The 27,437-nt window shown below is 40.9% G+C and overlaps 2 protein-coding genes across 4 annotated transcripts in view; one reads left to right on the top strand and one right to left on the bottom strand.

The window, feature by feature from the left end:
* Positions 1–18,671, top strand: part of ddr1 (discoidin domain receptor tyrosine kinase 1) — a 38,579-nt gene extending 19,908 nt beyond the window's left edge. For 2 of the 3 annotated variants that reach the window (XM_078252568.1, XM_078252570.1), the window contains 15 exons: positions 809–956; positions 1,862–1,973; positions 2,623–2,809; positions 5,307–5,553; positions 7,632–7,784; positions 8,431–8,487; positions 9,550–9,716; positions 11,145–11,352; positions 12,334–12,453; positions 13,697–13,992; positions 14,087–14,214; positions 15,012–15,209; positions 15,322–15,589; positions 16,172–16,321; positions 16,466–18,671. In XM_078252568.1, coding sequence (XP_078108694.1) covers positions 809–956; positions 1,862–1,973; positions 2,623–2,809; positions 5,307–5,553; positions 7,632–7,784; positions 8,431–8,487; positions 9,550–9,716; positions 11,145–11,352; positions 12,334–12,453; positions 13,697–13,992; positions 14,087–14,214; positions 15,012–15,209; positions 15,322–15,589; positions 16,172–16,321; positions 16,466–16,606 — 2,580 coding nt within the window. In that variant the 3' untranslated portion in view covers positions 16,607–18,671. The remainder of the gene's footprint in view (positions 1–808; positions 957–1,861; positions 1,974–2,622; positions 2,810–5,306; positions 5,554–7,631; positions 7,785–8,430; positions 8,488–9,549; positions 9,717–11,144; positions 11,353–12,333; positions 12,454–13,696; positions 13,993–14,086; positions 14,215–15,011; positions 15,210–15,321; positions 15,590–16,171; positions 16,322–16,465) is intronic. The other variant, XM_078252569.1, reaches the window with a different exon arrangement.
* Positions 18,672–19,042: 371 nt separating this feature from the next.
* flot1b (flotillin 1b) lies at positions 19,043–26,964 on the bottom strand. The gene is made up of 13 exons (XM_078252571.1): positions 26,838–26,964; positions 25,948–25,998; positions 25,461–25,536; positions 25,141–25,231; positions 24,028–24,171; positions 23,765–23,884; positions 23,255–23,350; positions 22,972–23,124; positions 22,548–22,729; positions 21,916–21,961; positions 21,595–21,732; positions 20,695–20,859; positions 19,043–20,609 (listed from the first exon to the last, which is right to left on the bottom strand). The coding sequence occupies exons 2-13, from the start codon at positions 25,988–25,990 to the stop codon at positions 20,580–20,582; spliced, it is 1,284 nt and encodes a 427-aa protein (XP_078108697.1). The 5' UTR covers positions 25,991–25,998; positions 26,838–26,964; the 3' UTR covers positions 19,043–20,579.
* Positions 26,965–27,437: the final 473 nt, after the last annotated feature.

The raw sequence follows: 27,437 nt of genomic DNA, 5'->3' as shown, positions 1-27,437 counted from the left end.
TTTCATGTGTACACAAATTAAGAAAAGTGACAATTTAAATGTCATTAAATGAGCTTTGCTTTGGGGAATTAAGGAACATACCGTTTAGGTTTACGCTCCATTATTGATAGGAAACCGCTCAATATACTGTGGCTGTTTTTAATATGAATGTCATGTTTAACACAAGGGTTGTATTATTAATCTGCATTAGATTTATTTATTATGTATTGGGAAGTGGAGCAGTTTGGCATTGCACCAGCTAAACTTTGTCTTGTAACTTTTCTGTTCAGGCAAAAAGCAGCCTTCACTGCCTTTTAGTTTTCCACACTATGCACAATGAATGGCTTACCTTGTGCAGATAATGCCATCTGCACTGTGTTTAAGTTTAATACCACAACTAGATTATAGCATGGGGAAAACTTTTAGTTTTTTCAGAACTTTGCCAAGCAACAAATATTCAGAGATTGCAAGCCAATGTAAATCTTTTGGTGTAGGCTGCTCCTACGAGAACTGCCTGAGCCTAGCAAGAAAAAAAAGTGAGAAGAGTTATTATTGTACCTTAATATGGATAATAGCAAGCATGCAAATACATTTATTAAGCACAGAATAGATTTTGTGTAAATTAGTTTTTTGCTTGTGTATAATTTCTCTTCAAAATGTAATTTATGTGCTTGCAAAATGTATTTCTCTATGCTCTAAATCTACCATTCTCACTCAGAAATGAGGCACAAATATAACTCCATATGAGGCGAGGTTCATTTAACCCTACAGATAACGGGGAGACAAGCAATGTACAGTGTGTGTGAATATTTGTACCTGTCTCCCATAGGTGGTGTCAGGGAATGAGAACACCTACGATGTTGTTCTGAAAGACCTGGGCCCTCCCATAGTGGCCCGCATGGTGCGCTTCTACCCCCTGGCTGACCGGGTTATGAGTGTTTGCCTTCGAGTGGAGCTCTATGGTTGTGTATGGAATGGTAGGTGTTTGTGTGGAAGTGAGAGAGACATGAAGAGACTACAGAGGTATAGAATGACCATGATATCAGATGACATTTCATGTGGTGAAGGTGACCGAGTTTACTTTCATCCTAGATTTACTCCTGTATTAGATCGTAAAAGAGAGATTTGTTTGATGGTAATGTTTACGAGTGCATGTTTTTGCCATGCGTCCCATGCATTGATTTGAGGCATTGCAACTGTCACAGAGGCTAAAAGCCTCTGTGACAGTGCAGCTCAATTCGTCCAAAAGCTAAAGATTATACAGTATGTACAGAATGTCAAGTTTAATGCACATTCTGCTTCTCCTCTTATCCCATATCAGATATTATGGCGGCACACTTTCTTTCTTTCCTATGTTTATTGTTTTATAATTCAGTTTGGACCGGAACTCTCTAACACAAATGAAACACACATCTAAGTGCATAATCGCATCCACAGACACTCATTTATATGCAAACAGAGCATATTGCACACATACTGTAAATCCTTTGTGAAGTGTTGTTTATTATGGGTAGCAAAGCAGCGGGTTGTAGAGCGTGTTGCTGACGTCACCTCTGTTCTCAGGGAGCGGGTTGATTAGCTGTATATTGGAGCGGAAACGCTTGAGTTTCACCAGTTAATGGTGGCTGGGACCAAGCGGACCTAAGCAGCGGACCTCTTTGTTTGTTTTACTACTTAAAAACCAGCTGTAGCCGTTTCCCCGCGACATTGATAACTGTTTAATGTTGGCTCAGTAAAATGTGAAGCTACTCATGATGGAAATGTAAAGTTTCACATGCAGCTTGTCCATGTCTGTCTCTTAACATATAAAACGACAAAAAAGCATGCTTTGTTTTAACAATCACATGACTAGTATTGAATATTTCTACTTTTTTTTTTTCAGATGGGTTGAAGGCTTACACCGCTCCAGTGGGTCACGTCATGCACCTGTCTGGCATATCTGGCATGCCTGTCTATCTTAACGACTCCACCTACGATGGGAGCACTGAGCAAGGGTAAGATATTCAGGCACTCTAGGCTCTTTTTTTTTCTTTCTTTATTTTTTTAAACCCTTTTCATTTCTATTTATGAGTCAGTGTTTCATCTCCATACATTCCTATAAACTTTATTTATAAATAAATAAATGGATTTCGTTTTCATGGAAATGCATTATGAAAGCGATGCAGCCATGGGTGTAAATTGCAACACATTCACCTGTGTTACGATCAACAATGTGGAGTGATCAGTGGAATACCAAAATCTTCTCCTCAGCACTTGTCACATCTGTTAGCACTAAAGTGGGGTCTAAGCCAAATCCTTTCTTGCAAGTTTATTCTGGTGTCCGCCTAATCGAAAGGGAATGCCAATATTTTCTTTTAGTTGCTCAGGGATTTGAGGCGTGTTTCCTGGTCGTTTTGGCAGGGAGCAAAGAAGGGGTGAACTAGGAAGTTCATGGGCTGTGTGGGTAATGGGGCTGAAACATTTTGCTAGCGGATGAGCTAACATGTTTGATGCAAGCCAGGTGTGTGTGTGTGTGTGTCCCCGTGTGTGTGTGTCCGTGTGTCCATACATCTATGTATATATATTTATTTATGCACATTTGCATGCCAGTACATTGAATACATTTGTAAATAGAAAGTGACATACTGTGCTGTGTGTGTGCAGGATGCAGTTTGGAGGCTTGGGTCAGCTGTGTGATGGAGTCCTGGGAGGAGACGACTTCATACAAACTAAAGAGCTGAGGGTGTGGCCTGGGTATGACTACCTGGGTTGGAGCCGGGAAGCCCTTGGGCAAGGCAGCGTGGATGTTGAATTCCACTTTGAGAAACCACGTGTCTTCCACAACATGCAGGTAAACAGTGAAAGTTTGTGTGATGATAGTGCATGCGTTGTTGTGTGTAAACGAATCTCAGAGTGTTATGCAGGACATTGATCCCACTGGATTCTTAGACCGCATGGAGCTGCCTGTAAATCAGAGATGTCATTGCAGTTTCCGGTCTGTCCTCAGGGATGTTTCTAAAATATGCTCAGATCTGATGTCTTTGTTGTGTGTAAATGAATGTCAGTGTTATGCAGAATATTGTTATCCCATCGGACAAAGACTCAAGAACAGTAAACGGGGCCTCCCTGTGGCCTCGTGGTTAAGACGCATACTGTACCTTATAAGTGCAACGTCCCTGATTTGACTCCAGCCGAGGGCCTTAGTTGCATATCATTCCCTCTCTTCCCGTTTGTGTCTGTATCTATATGGTCAGTTATCCAATAAAGGCAAGAGTGCCAAAAACAATTCATAATACAAACTTTCTAGATATACCACTTGTTCCCCCTGTAGAGGAGATTATTTCATTTTAGAGCACCTTGATGCATACATCTGCATATCAAACAAGTAAAACAGATTTTATTCAACTTAAATTATAACTCCTTAATGTTTTAAAATGAGATCCCGTAAAAGATTCCTGTGTGTTATGTGAAGACAATCAGAATCAGAAAAGGTATTATTGCTAATTAAGTAACACTTGCATGGAATTTGCCTTGGTGGTTGGTGCATACATAAAGATATTAAACATTAATATGAAATAAACAAGTATGCAGACAAAGACCTGTTTATTAAATGATTTTGTTAATCACCTCATTTAAAAGGAGGAACTCCAACAGAAGATTTATGTGTCTGCCATCGTATCAGAAAGCAGCATTTTGACTGGAATAGTTCTGCAGCCATTTAATTAGTTTTAATGTGCCATTGTTTATCATGGGACAGCGCGTCTGTGCTTGGCTCTCTGGGTGCCACCGAGTTGCATCACAGTCTGTTTGTGCATCCGTGTGGCTTTTGGGTTGGTTTGTGGAGCAACCCAGTTTGAGTTATAACTGTGTTGTCTCGTTGGACGCGGGTTGGAATGTTGGTTTGGGTGGGATTCACCCTATACATGTGCATAATGAACAGCATGAATCCCCAGCTAGTCTTATAAAGTGACAAGTAATCTTTTAGAGGTTTGGTTTTGACTGAAATCCAAAATTTCTGAATGTTCTCTCTCAGCTTTTTTTTCTTCACATATTCATGGTTATTCTAGTGTTTCTCAGTTACCTTTTTAAAAATGTTCCCAGCGGTATTCCTAGTGTTTTTCTTAGGCTTTATCCTGTTTTTCCTGCCTTTTCCCCAGTGGTTTTCCCTCCCTAACCTCAGCTGACATACACCTTTATGCTGTCCTGGCAGAGCGGCTAAGTTAGACACACAGGTCAAATAAATAAAGAGTGGGAACCTGAACCTAATTCTGGCTTGACTTGTCTCTGTAGTTCCTTAACCTGCACCTAATCACTCTCCCAAAGGGAAATCTGCTCTTTGACCTTTTGCTAGTCATAATGTGCACTTCCTACAGGACCTTTAACAAACTGGGACACCCTCTGATTTGCCTTTGTAAAGAGCCAGTTCTCTGGGAATTTATGTAAAACATTTGTTTTTGCAATCTCATGTGGAAGACGGAGCAAACGAAACAAAAAGATCAGAGGGAACTTATAAATGTAGGTTAGATTTATGATGAAACAAGCGGAACATAATGAATGCAGTGTTTTGCTCTCAAATTAAGCTTAGTGCAGGTCATTGGAGCTGTTTTCCCTAAAGGAGTAGTGAATTACTTTGGTTCTGTTGACTTATTAGACCCCCACCACTACCACCAACGTGTGTGTGTGTGTGTGTGTGTGTGTGTGTGTGTGTGTGTGTGTACATGTGGATTAGGTTAAAGTGGCTGGCCTTGCAATAAGTGTGAGCTTAATAGCTAACCAATCAGAGCAGCCTTCGCAACACTTCTCTTTTGGAGGAAAAACTCCCACCATCTCCTTACTTTTAGATCTCTCAGATCTACAGTTTTGACCTCTCGCTTGCTCATTTAAACACGCTCCATCTTCCTTCACGTCCCTCTCTCTTCTCCTCAAGTTCCTCTTCCTCCTTCCAGCCACAATGACGCCTCATATATTAGATCTGCTTTTATGGATTCTTCTCTCTTTGGCCTTTCCCTGCTTGAAAAAAGAAGATATATATATAATCTGTTCCCCTTCATCAGTCTTTTGTTTACACTTTCTTACCTGCATCTTTTCTTTTCCCTTCTGTTTTCTAATTTTATTAACTTATCGTCCTGCTCAGCTCAAAGTCGTGCCAAAGCAATTAAATTAATTTTGTGCGTTAGCTGAATCTCTTTGTGCCTCTCCACGAATAATGAATTAGCCACGCTTTTCCCTGAGTTTGTCAGATGTTTGCGTTGAGCAAATCCAGAGGTAAGTATAATTAAAGGATTGTCTAACATCTTGCATCTGTTCATCTGTCCTCTTTCTATTCCCTTCTTGTCTCCCTCCTCTAGGTGCACAGTAACAACCGCCACACTCAGGGTGTGCGAGTCTTCAGCAAGGTAGAGTGTCTTTTTAAGCCTGGCATCCTCCAGCCCTGGTCCCCCGAACTCACTCTGCCTGTGCCACTTGAGGATCTGAAGGACCCTTCCTCACGACCCATCTCTCTCCCACTGGGCGGCCGGCCGGCTCAGATCCTTCGCTGCAAATTCTACTTTGCTGACCGCTGGCTGCTCATCAGCGAGATATCCTTCCTCTCTGGTAGGAAACAGAATTGAAGCAATCACTTTTTTCACATGTAAGATATGCGTTTCTGGGGCTCTGACAGGTATTTTTCCTCTATAGAGGCTTTTCACTTGTGTCACACACATCCTAGGAGCTATGTCTGCCACTGTCCAGGAGGTCCAGTAGAGATTTGGCTTTGCCCAAAAATAGCTAAATATAGACAGCCGCAGCATTTTTAAAATGCTCAAAGTAAAACTCAACTCGAAAGAGCTAGATTTTCTAGCCTGTTTCAAAACTTACTGTGACAGAATGACATTCAGAATCAAGCGTATGTCCTTGCTGTGTGCTTTTATTTGATTTAAGGTATCAGATTTTTTTAAAGTCAAGGAGCTTGTCCATTCTCTGGCAGGGATTCAACAGAAAAACAATGCTGTTGTACTCTAAAAATACATTATAAGGGGCTACCGTGAACATATATGTTGTATCAGTTATACTTTATACCCTCCTAATTAATTTTAAAGTATATGAGAATCAGAAAGTGTGAAGTGTTTTCCCTCCATCTGTTGTCTTATCATCAATATCAACCTATTTACGGGCTGAAACAGACCTATGCAGGTCGATATCTTCTGTAAAGACAGGATTTACGCGTATCTGATCGGAAGTCGGAAAGAGGACTCTGCTGCTGCTCTCCAGATGGCTGTGACTAATTAAACTGTCCTCTCTACTCAAAAACACTGTCAGTGTTAGCATGATAAGAATCAGCAAAGTGCTCAGTAATCACACCGTACTCAGGTAGCTAAAATTAATTGACCCAGCAGCAGTGGTCTGGCATGTCTGGTTGCTGGTCTCACCAGCAGCCACACTGGTCTGCTTCAGGGTCCTGACACTGGAAAATTGGAGTCTACATCACCATACTACCACATCTTGCAGCCTAATTTCTATTTATGGGACAGAGCTTACAAGCATTTGGTCCACTGGTACCAGAACGTGGTTGATTTTTAGCAACAGTTGCACCGTCTCAACTGTCTACCTGGGTGACAAACTGTTAGTTAGGGAACAAACTAGGGGTGGGAATCGATTGGCACCTCACGATTAGATTCAGAGGCCAACGATTCGATTCTAAACCGATTATCGATGCATCTCGATGCAACAATTTTTTTTATGTACCTTTTCATGCGTGATTTTTAAAAATATACATATAAATATGAGTTTGCTAATCACTTCCTAGACAAAGCAGCTAGACAAAGCTTAGATTTTGACATATACAGTATTTGTCACACAAGTTTTAATGAAATGTTTTGTCTACTGAGGTTTTTATTTTGTGGTCATTCCATGCTTAAGCCATAAACATGCTTGTGAAAGTCACCTTCTCTCACAGTAATCTTCCATGTCAGAGGCTCAGTCATGTTTAAAGGTGGATACTTGGCTTCTTAGATCATGAAACATGAGGTGGTCAGATGTAATGTGATAAAGTAGATAAACAGCCTATGTGTTTTGCCTAATTATTTTATGCATGTCTTATTAGATCGTGTGTGTATATACACAATATTTGGCCATTTTTGTGTTTATTCTGCACTCTTGCCTAAACTCTAAGTTGTTGTCCATTATCCCATCCTCTTTCAGTCTTTCTGTTTTCTGATTTGTACTTGTCTGGAGACTCTTTAAATAAAAATCAACACATTTAAAAAGAATCAGAATCGATTGAATCGTTCTAGAGAGAATCGTGATGCATCTAAGAATCGATTATTTTTCCCCACCCCTAGAACAAACCAGACAGCTGATATTACTATTAAACACACCACAATACAGAGATTTTGGCATTTAAAACAAATAAGAGAGAGTTAGCTGGACAGTTAATTTAGGGTTGCCAAGGTAAAAGTTTATCAATACAAAATCATTCACGTGAGTCGCTAAGGAATGCATCAGTTCCACGTCAAAACAACATCATTATCATAAACTTCTGCGATGAGTACGGTTTGGCTGGAAACACAACCAGCTGTGACCACAACCACTGTTTCCTAACAGCAGAGGACAGCCATAGGTAAACCTAGAAAACATGATTTAATTTTCATTCAGTTGTTTCCCCCCCTCTCTCTCTTTTTCTCCTTATCCAGAGCCGTTTGAGCAGGATGTCAAGGAGATTGATTCATTTCCTACTGATCTTCCCAAGATCCCTACCACCACTTCCTCTCCTCGTCCTGTCAACCAAACCTCCTCCTCTCCCACGTTGAGCCACAGCTCCTCCAACGCCACCACCGGCCCATCTGGTGAGTCCTGCTGTTCCTCCTCTTCGTCTTCCTTCTCTTCACCCCCACATCTTCTTGTATTCACTATCTTTCTTTCCACCAACCATTCTTTCTGGGTTTCGCCCTTTCGTCACCCACCATGCTGCTTCATCTACATCACTGCTCTCTCCTGCCTCTCTAATTCCCCCTGATCTCTCCCTCATCACCTCTAGTCTCTGTGCCTGTCTCTTTCTCTCTAGTTTTGATGAGTGTGCATGTCGGCAGTGTGTCTAAGCCATGTGTCTAAAGCAGAGCCAAAGGCAGGCAGTGCCAAAGGAGGCCCATGTCTGACTAGCCTCCCTCTTCATCACAAGCTCTGAAATCCTTTGGCTTTGAGCCAAACATTTGCTGAACCTTAGTCAATGCCGGATGCTCATCTTTCAGATTTCATTTTACCTAAAGGGCAGGAGAAATCTGGCTTAAAACTAAAGGTCAAATGTTTTGATCTTCTCAGTCTAGCTTTCAAAAAGTTGGTGTGAACTTTTAGTGATTTTCATTTACATGGATTAAAAGCCAAATGAGCCAGAATCCTGCTATCCATGATTTCCTCTCCTCATCACCCTATTCTGATTCTTCACCACCTCTCTTCTCACACATTCCTCCTTTGTCCATCCCTCACTCCTTTCAGAACTCCCCAACAACACCTCCTTCATGATGGACACCACTGGTAACTGGACATTGTCAGGTGAGAGAGCAAAAAATAATAATGAAGCAGATGAACCGAGGGACGGGAGGTAGCTCCATCCGCTCTGGTCCTCCTCCAGCATCTTAAAACTGTCCCACTGCTTAGTAAAGAGTATGAAGTATAATGTAGGAGGGATTACAGGGGCTGGCTTTGGCACTGGGCTCTGTCCCCTGGGTTTGAAGATATATAGCTGTAGGAAAAACACTAACGGAGCTATAGTACATTATATTTATGTACAATAACAACTTGGCTTCCTGCGGTCTCGCAAACTGCATGTTTTTTTGGGGAACTGGCTCTGTTCTACACAGCGAAACAATAACAGGCTTTTTAAAAAGCTGGAAATGGTTGTCTGTGGCGTGTATGCTGCTTTGTCCTTGTTACTGGCTGTGGTTAAACGGCTTTGTTTGGGTTTATTTATCACCCGCATGTTGTTGAACTGACAGAGGGAGAGAGGGGAAGGGGTTGTTTTCTGTTGTGAAAATGTGGTGTGTAAATCTTTGGCTTGTAAGTGTGTGTGTTTGTGTATAAGTGTGTGTGCTTGCAGGTGTATATTTACATACACATAAAAGCCTCAAATATGGTCTTTTTAACTGTGCTATTTGTTCCAAAATCGTTTTGTTTTTGTAAGAGAGTTCCACATTTGACCTTTTGAGTGAGAAAAAAATAACTAAATGATTATAATGAATATTTAACTACAGAGTTAAAGCAAAACAGTGTTCCCATTTTGTTCTCAAAGCAGCGGTAAACGAGAAGCCCTGTGGTATGAGCAGGCATAATGGATGCATACAAACAGACAAACCCCATCAGATTTTCATTAAGCCTGATGTAACTACTGTATGTCGGTGTTTGTGACCCCAGTAAGTGCGTGACTGCGCTGAAAGAGCTAATGCTCACAGACTGAACGGTGCATTCATTAACTAATGCCAGCATGTAGAAATAGACAGTGTTGCATAGTAATCTATACACAACACGTGAGACCCACAAATAACTGCAGGTTTTGTACAATCAAGCTTATACACATACAAACACCTAACATTTCCGCCTGTATTTTCTCTCCTCTAGATGCAGAATTTGGTGCAAACACTCCCAGGGCAGGGCTTCCTGTAGCCAAGGATGACAGCAGTAATACAGCTATTCTGATTGGCTGCCTGGTGGGCATCATCCTTCTGCTGCTGGCTGTGATAGCGGTCATCTTGTGGAGGCAGTACTGGAAAAAGATACTGGGCAAGGTGAGTCAATGCAGTTAAGGTCAATTAGGTTAATTGTTGACTAATGTGTCTTCCCTGTGATTGCCTGCCCCTCGCCCAATGTCAGCACCCCGCAACCCTATAAAGGATAATGGATGGTTGTAATTGGTATCTAGCCATTAGAGCTGCAATGATTAGTTAACTAATCGATTAGTTGATTGACAGAAAAATAATCACCAACTATTTTGATAAGTATAAGTAATTTTTCATGCAAAAATAGCAGAAAAAGCAGTTTTTAGCCTCTCAAATATGGAGATTTCCTGCTTTTTTTTGTTTTGTTTTATATCATATTAAACTGAATATGTTTGAGTTTTTTAATGACAAAACAAGACACCTTGGACTTGGATGGACATTTTTTATAAATTAATCAATTAATCTAGAAAATAGTTGGCCCTATTAGCCATGCAGTCTTGGTTTTAGTAGACAAACCAAACATCTAGCTCTATGATTTCTGTTACCACCCTAGTATGGTGAAGGTAGATGACATTTTGTCTGTGTTGCTCAAAGCTCTACTCCCTTTTTTTTTTTCAGAAACAATGTCCCGGTTACTCTGGATAATCAATCAATCTTTCTGTTAACAGCTTTCATTGTAATTGCTTTCTACAGAATAAATAACCCTAAGTGAGAAAATGTTTTTTTTTTTGTGTGTGATTAGGCTGAATTGTCCCTTTTTAATCCAGTTTAAATGATTGATAGCAGGCTGAGATAACAACTGCCGGTCTTTTGGCAGAGCACCACTGGATCTCCATCTGGATGTGTTGTGGGAATCCTTGTACATTACTTCATATTGTTCAAAGATTAGAGGTTGTTTCTACCACCGTGTGATCCCCATCTGCTGTAGGATTTCAAATGATGCATTTACACCAGTTGCCAGTTTATTAGATACAGGCAGGTAAAACTAATGCAGTCTAATAAAACAGTGCTGCAAGAAATCCTAGCTCGATGGTGTTTTAAGCACCCAACGTCGACTTCAAGGCAGCGCTGTGACTGCCGACTTCAAGGCACCTAACCCTAACCATTGCCTAATCCTAGTGCCTTCCAGGCAGCGCTGCCTGGAAGACGACGTTGGGGGCTTAAAACACCAAACACCGAAATCCTACCTTTAGTGAAGGTTAAAATGTTCAGTTTTTACAGAAACTGTTGAGTGGCAGTTTGGTGTTATACTGAGAGGTGTAGGTAATCATATTTCGCCTAATCTCGTTAATATAAATTGGTTGGACATGATAGATGAAGAGGATTCTCTGAACATGAACATTTTAATCTTCAGGAATGTAGGGTTCATTGCAGAACCGTTGTATTAGACTGCATTAGTTTTACCTCGCTGTACCTAATAAACTGGCAACTGAGAGTTTGTTTTTTTCCGCATCTTGCATTTCCTGCATTTCACCGTTAAATCCTATGCCCTCCCAGGCCCAGGGTAGTCTATCCAGTAATGAGCTGCGGGTTCACCTGTCAGTCCCCTCGGACAATGTGGTCATCAACAACACACACAGCTACTCGAGCCGCTACCAGCGCATCCACACTTTCCCTGACGACCGCGACCACGACAGAGAGGGTGAAGGAGAGTACCAAGAGCCCAGCGCTCTGCTACGACCAAGGGATCACAGAGACAGCACAGGTAAGTTACAAATGCACATAAGCACACAGTCAAGGAGTGCAATTATAGATATGACAGGGGTCATTTTTTGGACTGTCAGGGTTCAGTCCAAAAAAAACTCACATTTAGTTTAGTAGCGTGACATACAACATGAGTAGCTTGACATAAAACATGCCGCCATGCACTAAAACATGCCACATGCTAAATACATGTCACACATTACAGACGTACGTTGACAGAGATTGATCTATAGCAAACCACACAATAGGCATGGAGTCAGTGGGAAAAGTTAAACAATGCAATTTCCATATGTACAGAATTTAAAGGTCTACAAACATGTATGTGGTTTGGGCAGACTGCTTCATTTGAGTGTCTTTCACAACCTCCGTTTGTTCATCGTATAAATAAGCAAACTCATGTGGAAAGGGGAACCAGCAGGAGAAGAAATGTGGCATGCATATCTAGAAAACAATGGTATTACATTGTATTTCACCACACCAAAAAAAAGTATTCCAAACACACTGCAAGGAAGAGTGCCTCCAAGAAGATGCACAGTGCAGAGGGGAGCACAAAGGAGCTATTGTTCTGAGAAAAGGGAAGAAAAAGAAAAGGAGGAGAAAAAGCATTCCTTCACTTGCATTGCACTACAGGAGGTCTGCATGCTCTTTACGAGGCGCCTGTGTGAGTTTGAAATAACATGAGTAACAGAATCATTATTTCATCCACTGGTTTTTGTTGTTTGTTAGAATTGTGTTAACTTTGCCTGTTTGCCTGCTTTGCTCTTCTGTTCTGTGCTCCATGTGTCAGTGAAACCCCTCCTCCTTCCCTTGTATTATAATCGATATGCTAACAGTATCATGCTAATGGTTGTTATTGTGTTTTGTTGTGTGTGTGTGTATTTTGTGGCATGTGCCACTTTGTACAATCCATATGATCCATATCATGGTTCCTGCTTGTACCCCGCCTTGTGCCGTGCGTGTTTGTGTGTGTGTGCCCTCGCAGCCTTGCTGTTAAACAACCCAGCCTATCACCTGCTCCTGTCAGATCACAGAAAAGGCTCGGGGTCCCTAGTCGTCCCCAGCACCACTCAGGCTCAGGAAAAGAGCCTCAATGTGCCCCAGGGTAAGAGACCTCAGACTGGGCCAACATAGTCAGGACCGACCTATCTACCTACCTATCTATCTATCTATCTATCTATCTATCAGTGCTCTCACAGTCACCGCACAAATAAATGCTTCTGGGATATGATTAGTCTTTTTTGCATGTGTTTGACTCTCATCATCCCTCCTGTTACTCACATAATTAGTCACTCACCACTCAAAATAACTTAGTTTGAAGGGATATTTGGGGAATTGTACACATTTTCAAACTTACCCAAAGACTGACAAACTCATCGATGCCTTTGTTTAGCCAACGTGGCTCTGAAAATGTTAATGGCTGTTGGTCTACCACATTGGTCTAGACTGACAGCTGTGGCTAAGTGCAGCCTCACAACGCTGTTAGCATGGCTGTAGATGCGTAGTCCCTAATATGTTCAATGGTGTGCTTCACTCACAATCTTGGCTGTGTGAATCTGTGGAATCACAAAGGCACTACTCTAAAATAAATCATTATATAATGAATGAATTCATTAAATAACTTAAAAATAGGCAATACTGTACATGTTAAGGGTTTAGCACTTAAAAGATTACTTCTCGGCCTAATATCAACTATTTTTGTTTAATATCTTTATAAATACAGCATCAATCTTAACAGTCACGTTAAAATGCAGTGTTCCTGTTCGTGGCAGTGTGTGCATTGGGTTGGAAAGTTTCCTCTAATCTGCATTATCATTTTAACAAAGGTTCAACAACGTATTATTCAGCCACACTCCCCACAAGTCTTTCGACTTATGTATGCCCTCAGAGCCTCATGTAAGCTGATCGTGTTGAATGTTAAGTTGTTACACCTTTCTTTAAATTTGAACTGAAAGTACAGCAGTAGATTCTCATTTAGTTTTAAATGTAAATAGAATAGACCAATACAATGTCCCAGAAAAAAAAGTTCTTACTCATCCATGACAAGAAGATCAGTTATATGCTTTACTGATTTGGATACCTGCTACATGATCATCATCCAGGAATTAAGCAGGAAAAATAGTATAAGCACTGCAAGCCAGATCAGTTGTGTAGACAATTGTTATTGTCCAATGAGATTTCCCCAAATCCAAACTATCCCTTTATAACAACTTGTCTGAATTTGTGATAGCATGTGATTCTTTCTCTTACAGACCGCCATAAAGGAAAAACATAGCTGTTTTTAATCACACAGTTCTTGTAATCTCTCCATTTCATCCACCCTGTCTGTCTTGTCCTCCTCCCTTCAGCCTGTGGTTTGGACATGGAGAAGGGTTTCCCCCCGACTCAAGAGGAGCCTCCTCCCTACCCTGGCTCCCCTCCTTACCCCTCCCTGTCTCCACCTGTGTCTCCCCCACTGCCTCCCAGTGTCCCTCATTACGCTGAGGCAGACATTGTGAGTCTGCAGGGTGTCAGCGGTAACAACACCTATGCTGTGCCCGCCTTGGCCTCCTCAAGCCCCGGGGCCGACGCCACCCCGCTGCCGGAGCTGCCGCGCCAGTGTCTCATCTTCAAGGAGAAGCTAGGAGAGGGACAGTTTGGAGAGGTGAAGAATGACTGGAAAAGTGTGTGTGTGTGTGTGTGTGTGTGTGTGAAAGGGTGATTATGCTTTAACAATGTCTGTATTTCTTTGGTGAAAGGTGCACCTGTGTGAAATCGAGAACCCTCAAGACCTTCCCAACTTGGAGTTCCCCTTTAATGTGAGAAAAGGTCGCCCTCTTCTGGTAGCAGTGAAGATCCTGCGCCCGGATGCCTCCAAGAATGCCAGGTCTGTAACATCATACACAGCTGAGCCTGCTTCACTGTGGTTTACAGCACTGGAGGACTCAGGGAGGAGTAAAACATGATTAAGTGCACTCTAGGGTGGTCTTTAAAATTTAAGAAAACATGACGCTGTGCCATACTTTTTGCGTGCTGGTGCCCGACTGCATGCAACTGGTGGCCCTTTTTATTTTGTCCGCCTCTGACTCTCAGACAGACTGAGGCTGCCACTAGTTCAGTTTTTCTTTTCACTTCTACAGCTTTTCTCTTCTTCTCTCCTTTTGTATGTGTTCACTGAACTGCAGCGTTCACACTGCTCATACTCGTCAAATTCAGAGCACCCAGCCTTCACGTACTTTATCAACTTATCAACTCCTTGTAGTTAATGTGTTGGTAATCAACGGCAGCAGAAGCAGAGCAGAGGTTTGTCTCACCTGTCAAATACAAGTCCAATATTTTCTCACATTTTAGCTCTGATTTGTTCCTCCAGCTCCTGAGAAAAAGGCCTGTCTGGTTTTCTAGATGTTTGACTCTTTTCACCAGCTGCTTGTTTACTTTGGCTCTCTTCCCTTGTTGCGCTGGACAGGTAAAGCTCCTATCTTGTGTAAGCTTATGTGCAGTGACCACAAAAACAAATCAATGTGGTGGAAAGGCACCTAGAGCTGCAGGCAGGGAGTGTTGATTCAAGTGATTTATTTTTTTTTACATTTGGCCTAAAATCAGCATATTTCACTCTTTCTCCCTCCTGTGCGATATCCCTTTCATCTCTCTGATGCATTTCACTCTTCCTCCTTGTCCTGGTAGGAACGACTTCCTGAAAGAGGTGAAAATCCTGTCTCGCCTAAAGGACCCGAACATTATCCATCTGCTAGGAGTGTGTGTGAGCAGCGATCCCCTCTGTATGGTCACTGAGTACATGGAATGTGGAGATTTGAACCAGTATCTGTCCCACAGAGTGCTTCTGGACAAAACAGGGCCTTCACACAACACCCCAGCCATCAGGTAAACCAGAAATGTGCACAGTCACTTGCACATGTTAACAGATATAAAATAACAAACCGTAATAGTTTAGATTTATTTATTATTGCCTCCATCTGTCAACTTTCACCCCCAGTTACCCAGCACTCATCTCCATGGCCAGCCAGATTGCGTCAGGCATGAAGTTCCTCTCGTCCCTTAACTTTGTGCACCGGGATCTGGCCACACGTAACTGTCTGGTTGGGGGTGAGAGGGGTGAGAGCGGGGAGGATCAGGGCGGTGAGCGTCACATTAAGATAGCTGACTTTGGCATGAGCAGGAACTTGTATGCTGGAGACTACTATAGGATCCAGGGCAGAGCTGTGCTGCCAATACGCTGGATGGCCTGGGAGTGTATACTCATGGTGAGACTACAGGAATGTCGGTGTTTGTGCATCTGGTGTGTTGTGTTTGGTTATTGTTGATCAGAATCAACTATATTGTTTTACACTGACTATATATATATATATATATATATATATATATATATATATATATATATATATATATATATATATATTTATTATTTCTTTGTATTAAAAAAAAACTAAATAAATTGTATAAAGGCCATTTCCATTATCAAAAATACACTTTAGTGGGAATCTGATGCACCGACGAAATGTGTTTAACCCTTCTGCTCCTTTTAAAAAATAGCACAAATATAAAATCTGTAAAATTCAATAATGATGTACTCATATGTGAAAGAAATCTAGTAAATGTGTCATCCCTAATTTTGCCATTCGATGACAATGATGCGGATAATAATTTTGATACTGATGGAGGTTATGATGTTGAAAATGACCGCTCAGTTGGTAGAGCGGGCACCCATATATAGAGGTTTACTCCTCGACGCAGCGGGCCCGGGTTCGACTCCGACCTACGGGCCATCTTAAAAAGTTTTTTTTTTTTAAATGACCGTGTCTATCTGTGTGGTTGTGTGCTCCCAGGGTAAGTTCACCACGGCCAGCGATGTGTGGGCGTTTGGGGTCACTCTGTGGGAGATGCTAAGCGTTTGTCAGGAGCAGCCGTACTCCAACCTCACAGATGAACAAGTCATCGACAACGCTGGGGAGTTCTTCAGAGACCAGGGCAGACAGGTACAACACAGAGTCTTTCAGGCTCTGTCCTCAGTTGTTAATTTAAAAAAAAAAATAACTTTGGCTTTATCACATGTGGAAAAAGGTCTCACTAATCAAATGGTCCCCACCTCCATACACCATCTCCCTCTCTCTCTCTTGCAGGTGTATCTGAGCAGGCCGGCTGTGTGTCCTCAGGGTCTCTACGAACTCATGTTGAGCTGCTGGTACAGAGACTGCAAGCTCCGCCCGTCCTTCGACGACATCCACTCCTTTCTTACCGAGGACGCCATGAACATGGTGTAAAGAGAGAAACGCAACAAAGACGGAGGCAACGCTAAAGAGGGGAACCGTCTCGTACGTTTATGCATCCTTGCTACAGAGCCAAGGTGTGGTGGAGGTGCTGCACAGCAGAGGCAGATGAGAAAGGAGAGTGGGTTGTTGGCTTTTATATTTGTGCTTTTTTGGGTGAAGGGGGCTGAGACACCGCTGGTTCGGTTTATTTCCACATCAGACCCCCAACCCCAAAGGCAAAACTAACCCCAGCATAGACAGGCAACAGTTGGAGCTACATTTCACGGGTGGTTGGTGGTGGGTGCAGTCTGCATAGGAACATTCTTTCTTCTCAGATACTTAAACATACAAGCAGGGTTTGTGTGACTGGTGATTAAGTGCTGTAGAGTTAATGACGCAGGAAGCTGCAGAGATTTAATAACATAAAATACTCCAAACAATGACCACAGCAAGCTAGGACATGAACAATTATTAAGTTTCACAAATTTATCCATCTCAAATGCTACGGGTGGAGGTGCACACGGCACACAAACTTCTCTGAACAGCACACCTATCGTTTAGACATCAAAGTGCACACACAGGGATTGTCTTAGTATTTATAGTATGTATAACCTACTGTGCACATTTTAATCAGTCTAAATCAGTAAGATTACACCACGCTTCAGCCCCTTTTGCCCATCTGAGATGCAAAAATGATAATCCATTAAAAGTCTATGAAAGGATTTTAACTTTCAGACATGACTGATGGCTTTCTAGAACATAAGTGATATGTCCTCTCACTGTGTTTGTTGACCCTTTAACAATCCTCTATCTCAAACCCAAAACCTTACATAGTGGCCCACATCCACAGCTGTAACTCAGTTATTGTGGACTAATGTGAAATGACGTGGACAAGACAACAGCAGCCCCATTTCTGCGATGTTTGTTTACCGACCCCCCATGTAGTCGGAAAGTCCAAGCAGTTTTTGAACTCCATCTTTGAGCCACAGAGACGGTATCCCTGGTGCCAAATAGACTTCTCAAACCTGAGGAAACGGCACAGAAGAGGAGAGTCTGCTGCTGCCGAGGAGACGTGACCCAAAAAATGGAACAGCTTTTCCAAGCAGAGAGACAATACTGCCAGCCAGGGCAGTGGGCAGGACAGGACATCTTCAGATGTGACTGCTCAGGTGTTTTGGCAATTTTTTGTATCTGGCTGCGACCCAGACACAAAGGATAGATGTAAAATTCCACAACCAGCTGCACTTTAAATCCTACATGCATATCCTTGGCCATGATGAAACTCTTCTCTGTGAGGGGCCTGATAGGATTCCTGTCGATGTGGATTCTAATGCATTTCACTTGCAGTGATTTAACATTTTTACCAAGGGAGATCAAAGTCCAGGACTGTCTGTCTGCCTTGGTAAATCCTCCCCCTACAAGGCATTACCAAACCATGAGATGTAAAATATAATTTAAAAAATGGAATGGCACCATCAATTCATCTCATTTTAAATGTATGACAACCTTTTGTTCAGTTTGTGTTGAGACCGCTCATCAAAATGCATTACTGTACTCTAAAAACAGTTAAGGCATTACTCAAACGGAATTCTGGGAGTCCTGATTTCAGTGCGATTGTCAACATTAACCTCTGCATTATCCCACGTTAGTACATTAAGCTGACTGCGGTAGAATCAAAGCTACCTACCTTACTGATTGTATAGCACTGTAAATCAGTCCTGAGATGATCAAGATTATCAAGTAATACTTGTATACTGAATGGTTGTGCCATTTGAGTCATTTTTGATACACTGTAGTTCAACTAAACCCATATTTTTTTATATATACTGTATGTACTTAGACACTCCTTGGTGTTTGATTTCGTCCTTTTGTTTCTTTGAGGTTGAGCATAATAGTATGTACATATTGAGGACAGAATTGTAATTTTCTTTACTAATATATGGAAAACTCTGTTACATTTGGGGTCTTCTGTATCTCTGTAGAACGCTTGCTACCTTGATGCCATTGTAATTCCTTGTCTATTTTTGTAGATGTTTTAATAAAGTTAACCTTTTCAAATAAATCACTACGTACTCTAGGGCTGTGACTGACGATCATTTTTCATTAGGGATTAATTGTTTGGTCAATAAAAAAAGTAGAAAATGCCCTTAATAATTAAAGGTGACATCCTCAATTTGCTAGTTTTGTCTGACCAACAGTCTAAAACCCAAAGATAATCAATTCACAATGATATAAGACAAAGAAAAGCAGCAAATCTTCACATTTGAACTTCCAAACTTGATTTCAAACTGGTTTCTTGAAAATTGATTGTCTTCAATGATTAGGTTATTAATATAGTTGCTGATTAAATTTCTGCTGATCGATTCATCGATCGTCTGCTCCATGTGGTCTTAAATGAAACTTCAGCCGCTTCAATTAATGTAATTTGATGGGAAAATAAGCAACAGGTTTCAGTACTCAAACCATATTTTATTGTCTGTTATCTTAGAACATCACTGTCCCTACAGATAAATCTTGAATATTTGACTAGTATACATCTTTAAAGCTATGTAACAACTACATATGTCACGTACACACATGCAACAACAAATGTTTAAGGAAAGTAAACGAGTCACAAGAACACGTAAAGACTGACTTTGGCTTGCATCTATGGCCGTCTCTAGTGATGGCCAATAGCTTAGGATTAGTTGGATATGAGGAAATATTCCCTGACGAGAGAAGTGTAATAGGCTTAAGGCTGCATTTACACCAAAGGCGTTGCAGCAAAAAAGGCCAATTAGTGCGTGTGTAGTGCGTTTAGGCAGCGGCGGTGGGGACAGCAGAGGATGCTGAAAAAACCAGCAGCCTGCGGCCAACCTTTGGCGAAACGCAACCTGGTGTCACGCTGCAGTGGCCCATCACGAATCCTACCCACCATCAGACAAAACACAATGAAATGGCAAATGAGCCATTGAAGTGACACATCGCCGCGTAACCCTGCGCTAATCGCCACAACGCCTGATTTGGTGTGAATGCAGCCTAAGTAAAGAAGTGCGACTTGACTTGACTGTTGAGTTTTGAACAGGCACTTGGCGGTAACAAAATGCATATGGCTTGGAAGCTGGAAAGCTTTTGACTGTTAAAGAAAAGTCTAAATCAAGTCAAAATCTATGATACTCAGATTCACATGCTTGTGGAAAATCAGAACACCAAATAAAAAACATTATACTATCTCCCGTAAGTCAGTTTAAAATCTAGGCAGCTAAGTCAAAAGTCATTGTTTTGGGAAACCATTTTAGCTCGTTCACATCAACCACTTCCTCCTCCTTCATTCTGAAACACAAAAGAAAACCTTCCACTGATATGGTTTTGGGCCCAGTAACTCAGTCACTACAAATGTGTAATAATTGACAATTGGACAAAGAGCAAATAAACATGAAGCTAGGTTGTGTTGGGTAAATTCTATAGAACTACAATAACAGCAATGATACACCCACCACAAAACTATAAGGTGGTGCTATAATAAGGAGCTCCACACCATTTAAGGAATTGAAAGGCACAAAAAAACTACAGCCATAAACATTTTCCATATTAAATGTAAAAAAAAAAAAACAGTTGATTGACCAAGTCCCTATGCAGAGAAAATGAGGCTGGTTGCAGTTAAGTTAAAAAATAAAAATAAAAAATAAAAAAAACTTGCATACTTCAGATCAAGTATAAAACAACAAAAGACAGGAATTCCTACTTAGGGGCTTTTGTCTCCTCTGGTTAAGAAAATAAGTAGCTTCATTAATGTAATGTAATGTATGTCTTGCAGCACAATAAAAAAATCCCATTAGAAGGAAGAGGAACCCGGAAAAAGAGACACACAAGTGAAACATGCATGCACACAGACAAGACTATGTTGCTGCAGTCGTTACAGTGGTTATAGGCACAAGGAGATGTGGAGCTCCTAGTCTGAATATTGATGACACCTCTCTTGATTACTTCGACTCTCCCTCTCTCCTTAATTCACACGGGAGGGCTTTGCTCCAACCTGCAAAGTCAATGAGAGACACTTTAAACACCAGCACCAATCGTTCTGTCTCACGTCTGTCTTTTACACACATATGCCAGCTTACCTGAGAGATTCTGACTCCGGTGAGGTTCTCCACAGCGGCAGGTAGCCTGGTCATAATATCTAGCACCTCTCCAGTAAGTTTGGCTACTCCCACCTCTGAGTTGCCACTGGACACCATGGTGATCTTCTGAGCCTGTAACAGTGGTCTGCTGATCTCCTCCGCCATCTGTAGGACAAGAAAGAACAGAGGAATCAATCATTTAACAGGGTGTTATTTGTGTGAGTCTCTTTCGGATTGTACCACAGACATAAAACACTTTTTATTCTTCAGCTATGGGGAAGTGCAAGTTTAGTGATACTTGGCTTGAAAAAACTGAATTTAGGGCTTAGTTGATGTTGTCATAAAAGGTCTTAAACAGTCTTAAATTTTGCATGGTGAAACCTGCAGAAACCCTGAATAAGAGCCACACAACTTTGCTGCAACAAGAAGAGAAATATGTAACTAAATATATTTTTGTTTGATTTTCTTTAAAAGGTTGAGGTTGCTTAATGACAGATTTTGAATAAATAAGTAATTCCCAAATAATAATCAACAGGACTAAATTAACTTGTCTTAACTGTGAATTAACTGTCATGCGGCCATGCTGATGATAACAGCAAGTGGAAAGGCTCATAAAGATAGATAAAATGCTGTCAAACGATCTTAATGTGGATTAATCACCTATAACTAATTTAGAATAAAATAAAAAATAATACTAAGGGTCCTCTGGCATGAGGCCATGCTGTGACACCAACAACAAGTCTACTGAGTAATAAAAATAAAAAAAACACAGGTGGCAACTTTTGTTAGAGTAAAAAGACCACTTGTAGTTTGCAAGGTTTGTTAATCCCACCGTATTTTCATTTTACAGCTCTAACATTTCTCTTCATCTATTCATTCATCCATGAGAGTCAAACTGACCAGTGGCAGTTTCTCCAGCAGCATGTCCACCATGGCTCCATCTTTGTACTGCTCGAAGGCCTCTGCTTTCTTGGCCATCTGCTCTGCCTCTGCACGGCCCTTAGCCTCCACGGCAAAAGCCTCTGCGTCGCCCTTCATCTACACACACACACACACACACACACACACACACACACACACAGTTAGGATTACAATAGAAAGACTACATGTCATGGCAGTAATAATTATTGGTAAATGTGATTTCGTGAACAGACAGGAAGGGTAAAGTGGAAATGAGATGGGAGTATTTCAGAATAAAAGGAAACATGCGGCAGGACTCACTTTGATGGACTCAGCTTCAGCCTCGGCCTCCATGATAAGCTGCAGGCTGCCAGGAGTGAAGTGAGATTAGAAATTGTTTAACTGTCTTAAGTAAATTTTTGTTTAATTTTGTCCTTTCTCTGTGCTGTTTTTATGTGTTTTATAGATGATCAACTCTCATCAGTACTAGGATTGGGCATCGAGAACCGATTCCTACTTGGAATCGTTTCAAAAATTACGATTCCATCGGAATCGTTTCTTTATTGGAATCGTTAAAGAGGATTTGGTTTCAAATCCGATCATCACTTCCCAATTTAATATGCGCAAGTTTTGGTTTCCGAAGCGACCAGCGTTTGTTGTGTTGCAGCCTTGGAGCACAGTAAGCAGCGCTCTAGTGTGGCTTTATTTTACATTGAAAAAGCCCGGTAAAACTGCAAACCACCATTGAATCAAAATAAAACGTTCCTCTTATTTGAGAAAATAGGCATGTGACCCGTTTCAACTCCAACCGTCAAAGAATCGGAATCGAGAATCGATAAGAACCAGAATCGAAAGGAAGAAACGGGATTGGAATCAGAATTGTTAAAATCAAAACGATGCCCAACCCTAATCAGTACTATACAAGACAACAGTATTACGGCTCTAGCACTCACCGCTGCGCCTCAGCCAGCCTCTCCATTCTGTATTTCTCTGCTTCTGCAGGCTTCCTAACTTTGGCCTCCAGCTCATTCTCCTTGCGAATAATCTCCTGCTCCTGCAGTAAAATCTGCTGAGTCCGCTCCACCACCTGAATCTGCATCTTCTCCTCCTCAATGCGCTGCTTGGTCTTGGCCACCTGTAGAGGGAAGCATAGGTTAAAAGGAAATTCCAACACTATTCAGCCTTCAATCACTGAAAAGTAATCAGGTATCGTCTACAATCTGGATCGGTCCAATTGATACAAACAGCAAGCCAAAAAAAAAAATCTGTGAACGAGGTGTGCGCAGGCTGAACAGAAATTTCACCAGCATAACAAAAACACAGCAAATTTAAAGGCCTCACAGCGTTGGCCCTAGAAGATCAGACCATGAACTGTACCTGAAGCTGATAGGCCATTTCTGACTGAGCCTTCTTGGTGTTGACCTCAACATCATAGTCGGCCTTTTTCAGCTCGTAGTCTCTCTGGGCTTTTGCCATTTCAATCTCGTTCTTGTACTGAGCTGAAACCTTCTCCTGCATCGCGTGGGCCTCCTGTGTAGACAATATAGCAAAACACCAAATTTGGGTATTTCTTTTCAAATGATGGATTGTGATCATTTTCAGATTACCCATATGAGCACATAGGCAGAATGACAGGGATGAAGAAAGAAGCTTATTTTACCCTCATGACAGAATCTCGTTTGTACTGAGCCTCTCCGATCCTGGCATCCTTCTGCACCTGCGCTGTTCTAGCTTTACCCAGGGAGTGAAGGTAGTCCTGCGAGAGAGAGAGAGAGAGAGAGAGAGAGAGAGAGAGAGAGAGAGAGAGAGAGAGAGAGAGTCAACTATGAACACAGCTGGAGCAGTAAAAAGGAAGGTAGTGCATTAGGCAAACAAAAACAAGAGATGGTGTCATTACCACTAAATCACTTAGACCTAATCCATCACTAATGTAAAGAGCAGTTGTTCAGGACTTTTGAATCAGAGACGTTGAGTCAATATCATACTGTAACAGAGGAAATCATACGAGACTAAAAGCTTTCATATATTAAAAAAAAAAAAAAAAGGTTTTCAGGCTCACAGCAACACTTCAGATTGCTGCTGCTCCAGTAATTAGTGTTTGGTGTTTTGATCATCAGATTTTTGTCATTAGCACTGGCAAAAAAAATTAACTCAATCTAACTTAAAGTACCTGATCATCATGAACATCTTTGAGCGTGTAGCTGACAACACCAATTCCCATGTTGACCAGGTCAGAGGAGGCCACCTTAAAGACCTGCTCGGAGAACTTCTTACGGTCCTGGTAGATCTCCTGTACACAAATAGAGAGATATTCATACTAGTTGTATATGGGCATTCACTTAGTGGTTAATAAAAACATTAGGCTGAACAATCTTTTATTGGCAGAAAATGTCAAGCAAGTCAGCAAAGGTCAGTACACCACACCACACCAACCTCCACGGTCAAATGGGCAATGATGGCTCTCTGGTGTCCCTCCAGTGTTTCTAGTGCAATGTTGGCAATCTCAGCCTCAGACTTGCCCATAAACATTTGACAGGCGGTGGCCAACATCTCTTTGTTCTGGCCCTGGATCTTCACCTGAAAAAAGACAGGGAAAGAAAATGAAAGTGAAGGTGAAAGTGAAAAAAAGAGTTGGAGGTTGGACATGGGGGCGTCCCATTGACGTTCTCCATCCAGCCTCAACCTTTTTTAAGTGTCATCTTCCTTTCCCTTGTGTACCAACATAACCTTCAAACTGAACTGAATATGCATGTTGTGGGTTTACAGTATATATAGTACTACTGATGAGTATTTTGCTCTACTATACTTGCACTAGTTTAATTTGCTTGTGTTTCCTTAATTTTGTATTTTTAAAGTAATCACCCACTAGCTACTTGTTCCCATCCACTCATACTGTAAATCCTTCATTTATCATACAGAGAGCATCAGGCCTGTATGTGCAACAGTCTTCTGTAGAAAGATGTTGATTTTAAATAGCTGACCCCCTTCCCTGCTTTTTGGGGTCAATGCAAAATATGTTGAATATATTTTAATTAGGGCTAGGTATCGTTCAAAAACTTTCGATACCGGTACCGATACCAATACCGTGACTTTGATACCGGTTCCTAAACAATACTTTTTTTGATACCAATTTAATAAAACAAAAAGAAATTACAACATTACACATTGAGGCACAAATCTATCTATTTATTTTTCTACTCCTACTACATGAGCCCCGTTCTGTGCGTAATGTAGTTTTTCCTGCCTGCCTCTGCGACATGCAACGTTAGACAACTAATCACAGATATTATTAGATCTTGGTAGAAGCATGCTGCATACTTATTGGCTCACTGACACTGATGAAATTTACTCCTTAGGTATTGAAATTGGGCATTGAATGACGATACTCAATACTTCAGAGGCCATTTGTTCAGTGCCTAAAAAGTATTAAATTCGGTACCCAGCCCTGATTTTAATAACTTTTTTTTCTAGAAATATGCACAGCATTTTTGACTCCATTTAATAGAAGCCTAATGGTATTTCAGTCATCCAATTCTCAAAGCATACCTGTGCAATGCCAGTGACAGAGATAGGGACCCCATGACGGGTGTAGACTTTGTCACTCTTCACATTTAGAGTCAGCGTGTTGAGTGTGATTCTGAGAAGAAAGGACATACAATAAAAAGAAAGGTGGCACGGATGAGATGTAATAACAAACAGCAGCCAGTAAAAAACCTTTAAAACCAGTAAAGGATACAGCATTCTGAATAGTTATGGTATGCGTAACATTTCCTTCTATGAACATTTATTTCCTTTGTTTGTTGACTAAACATTAAAATCAGGCAGTTATTTCATACCTAAAACAGAAGAAAGAAATAGAGACTGACCTCTGGATCTTCTGAATACATGGGAGAACAAACACTCTTCCTCCAGCAATCATCAGAGGAGGAGAACGGCCAAAGCCTGGAGGGAAAGAAAACATACAGCTAGGACATAGTTGAACTTGCAACCCTGTATTAACAACAATATGAGTAATGCTGTTTATTCATTACAGCTACATATTATAACAAGCTGGACAATTCCTATTTTACTCTTTATTCCTAGTGTTGCTCAATATCATTTTATCACAAGACATGTGATGACTAAATCATGTGACACAAGTTTACTTGTCCACTGTGAACTAAACCGGTTTCCTACCACAGGATTATTACAGTGACCTTCTGGACAATTTTAACAATATTTCATAATCATGGAGGCTTAAGTGTTTAACCAACTTTTCTAAAAAAAAAAATTTAAAAAAAAAGTCTGTGTTATAATGAGAAATAATCATGAATCCATGAGATGTAGGCAAAATAAATCAAGCAAATCTCTTACCAGACACCACCATTGCTTCATTGGGTCCACAAGTGTAAAACATCTTGAATCCTGATTTGAGGCAAAATAAAATAAACCAAGACTATTTCAAAGTATAAACATTACTACAGTTAGCTAAGAAAATGATGTTTTCTTGGATATCATTGGGGTGTATTTGAAAAAATACACCCCAATGTATACTGATATGTTGGATATATGAAAGAAAGCTGGATACCAAAGTATGTTGCTCAATGGATCCATAAACAATAACAGTGTTATGACAGTATCAAACACTATTTTCTGTGTTGAACCTTAAATACAGCTTTACATTGATGGCACCACCATTAAAATATGCACGGATATTAACAATTATTCATTTGCTCATTTTAAAGTATCATGAACTCAACCGTTTTTATTAGATCGATGGGATTGTTTAGTGTGTAAAGACAGTCAAGAGCATGGTAGTAAATCACAGGCTACAACTGACACATGTCTATGTCAATTATTCAAACCAAACCCTCAATTAGCTAGCTAAGCTTCAGAGAACCAGACTGCTCCTGCCCCCTTATAACAAACCAAAACAGGGCAGTCGGGTCGGTTTGACTATAAAACCCGTTCCCTTTAACGAGCAATGCGTTGTCGAATATTAGTTAAAACCATAAAACAGTAAAACACCTCGGTGCTCCAAAGAATAACGACGAGCACACAGTATATTGAATGTAAAACCGACTAACGGCCTGCAAAGAAAGATAGTGATAGCTAATGTTAGCTCATAGAAGACAGCGAAACAGGTCCTGCGGTCGATAACGTCACTAACGTTACGCATGTGGAAAACACAACAGTCCAGCGTTTAGTACAGCTATTAGCTACAACTACACAACAAAACAAACTAATCTTTCCGTTTTACTTACCGATATACGGTCAATACAAAAAGCAATCCTTTTTTTTTTTTTAGAATAAATCGATCCAGTTTTCTGATTCTACGGTCTGTCAGTTGTTTCCCGTCAACTGGAATGGCAAAAATTTCAGAAAGGAGAGGGGGAAGTGAAGTGTGCAGTGACCACGCCTATCCTCACTACATTGATGACGTCTGTCTGACGCCATCTAGTTGTCGATCGTGATAACTGCATCTCCACTGCACTTGCATTATATTATATTAAGATAAGATAAGATAAGATAAGATAAGATAAGATAAGATAGACTTTATTAATCCCACACTGGGGAAATTCCTATGTTACAGCAGCTCAAAAGAAAAAAGAAAAACAATGTACACACATCAGAATAACACAAATACACATTAAGTAGACATAGGATAAAGATATATAAATATATATACATAAAGTATATGAACAAGAAAATTGAATCAGTTATAATAATAATAATAGTAATAACATTTACACAATAAACACCCTTATATAAACAGACAGTATATAAACACAGATACACAGATGAGTAAGGTGCTGGTGAATAGATATGACATATTGCACAGTTGGAGGTAACAAAGAGTGATA

The sequence above is a fragment of the Sander vitreus genome, chromosome 6, assembly GCF_031162955.1.
Source record: "Sander vitreus isolate 19-12246 chromosome 6, sanVit1, whole genome shotgun sequence".
NCBI lineage: Eukaryota > Metazoa > Chordata > Actinopteri > Perciformes > Percidae > Sander > Sander vitreus.
The sequence above is the reverse complement of the archived record's forward strand: the minus strand, read 5'-3'. Positions and strand labels throughout refer to the sequence as shown.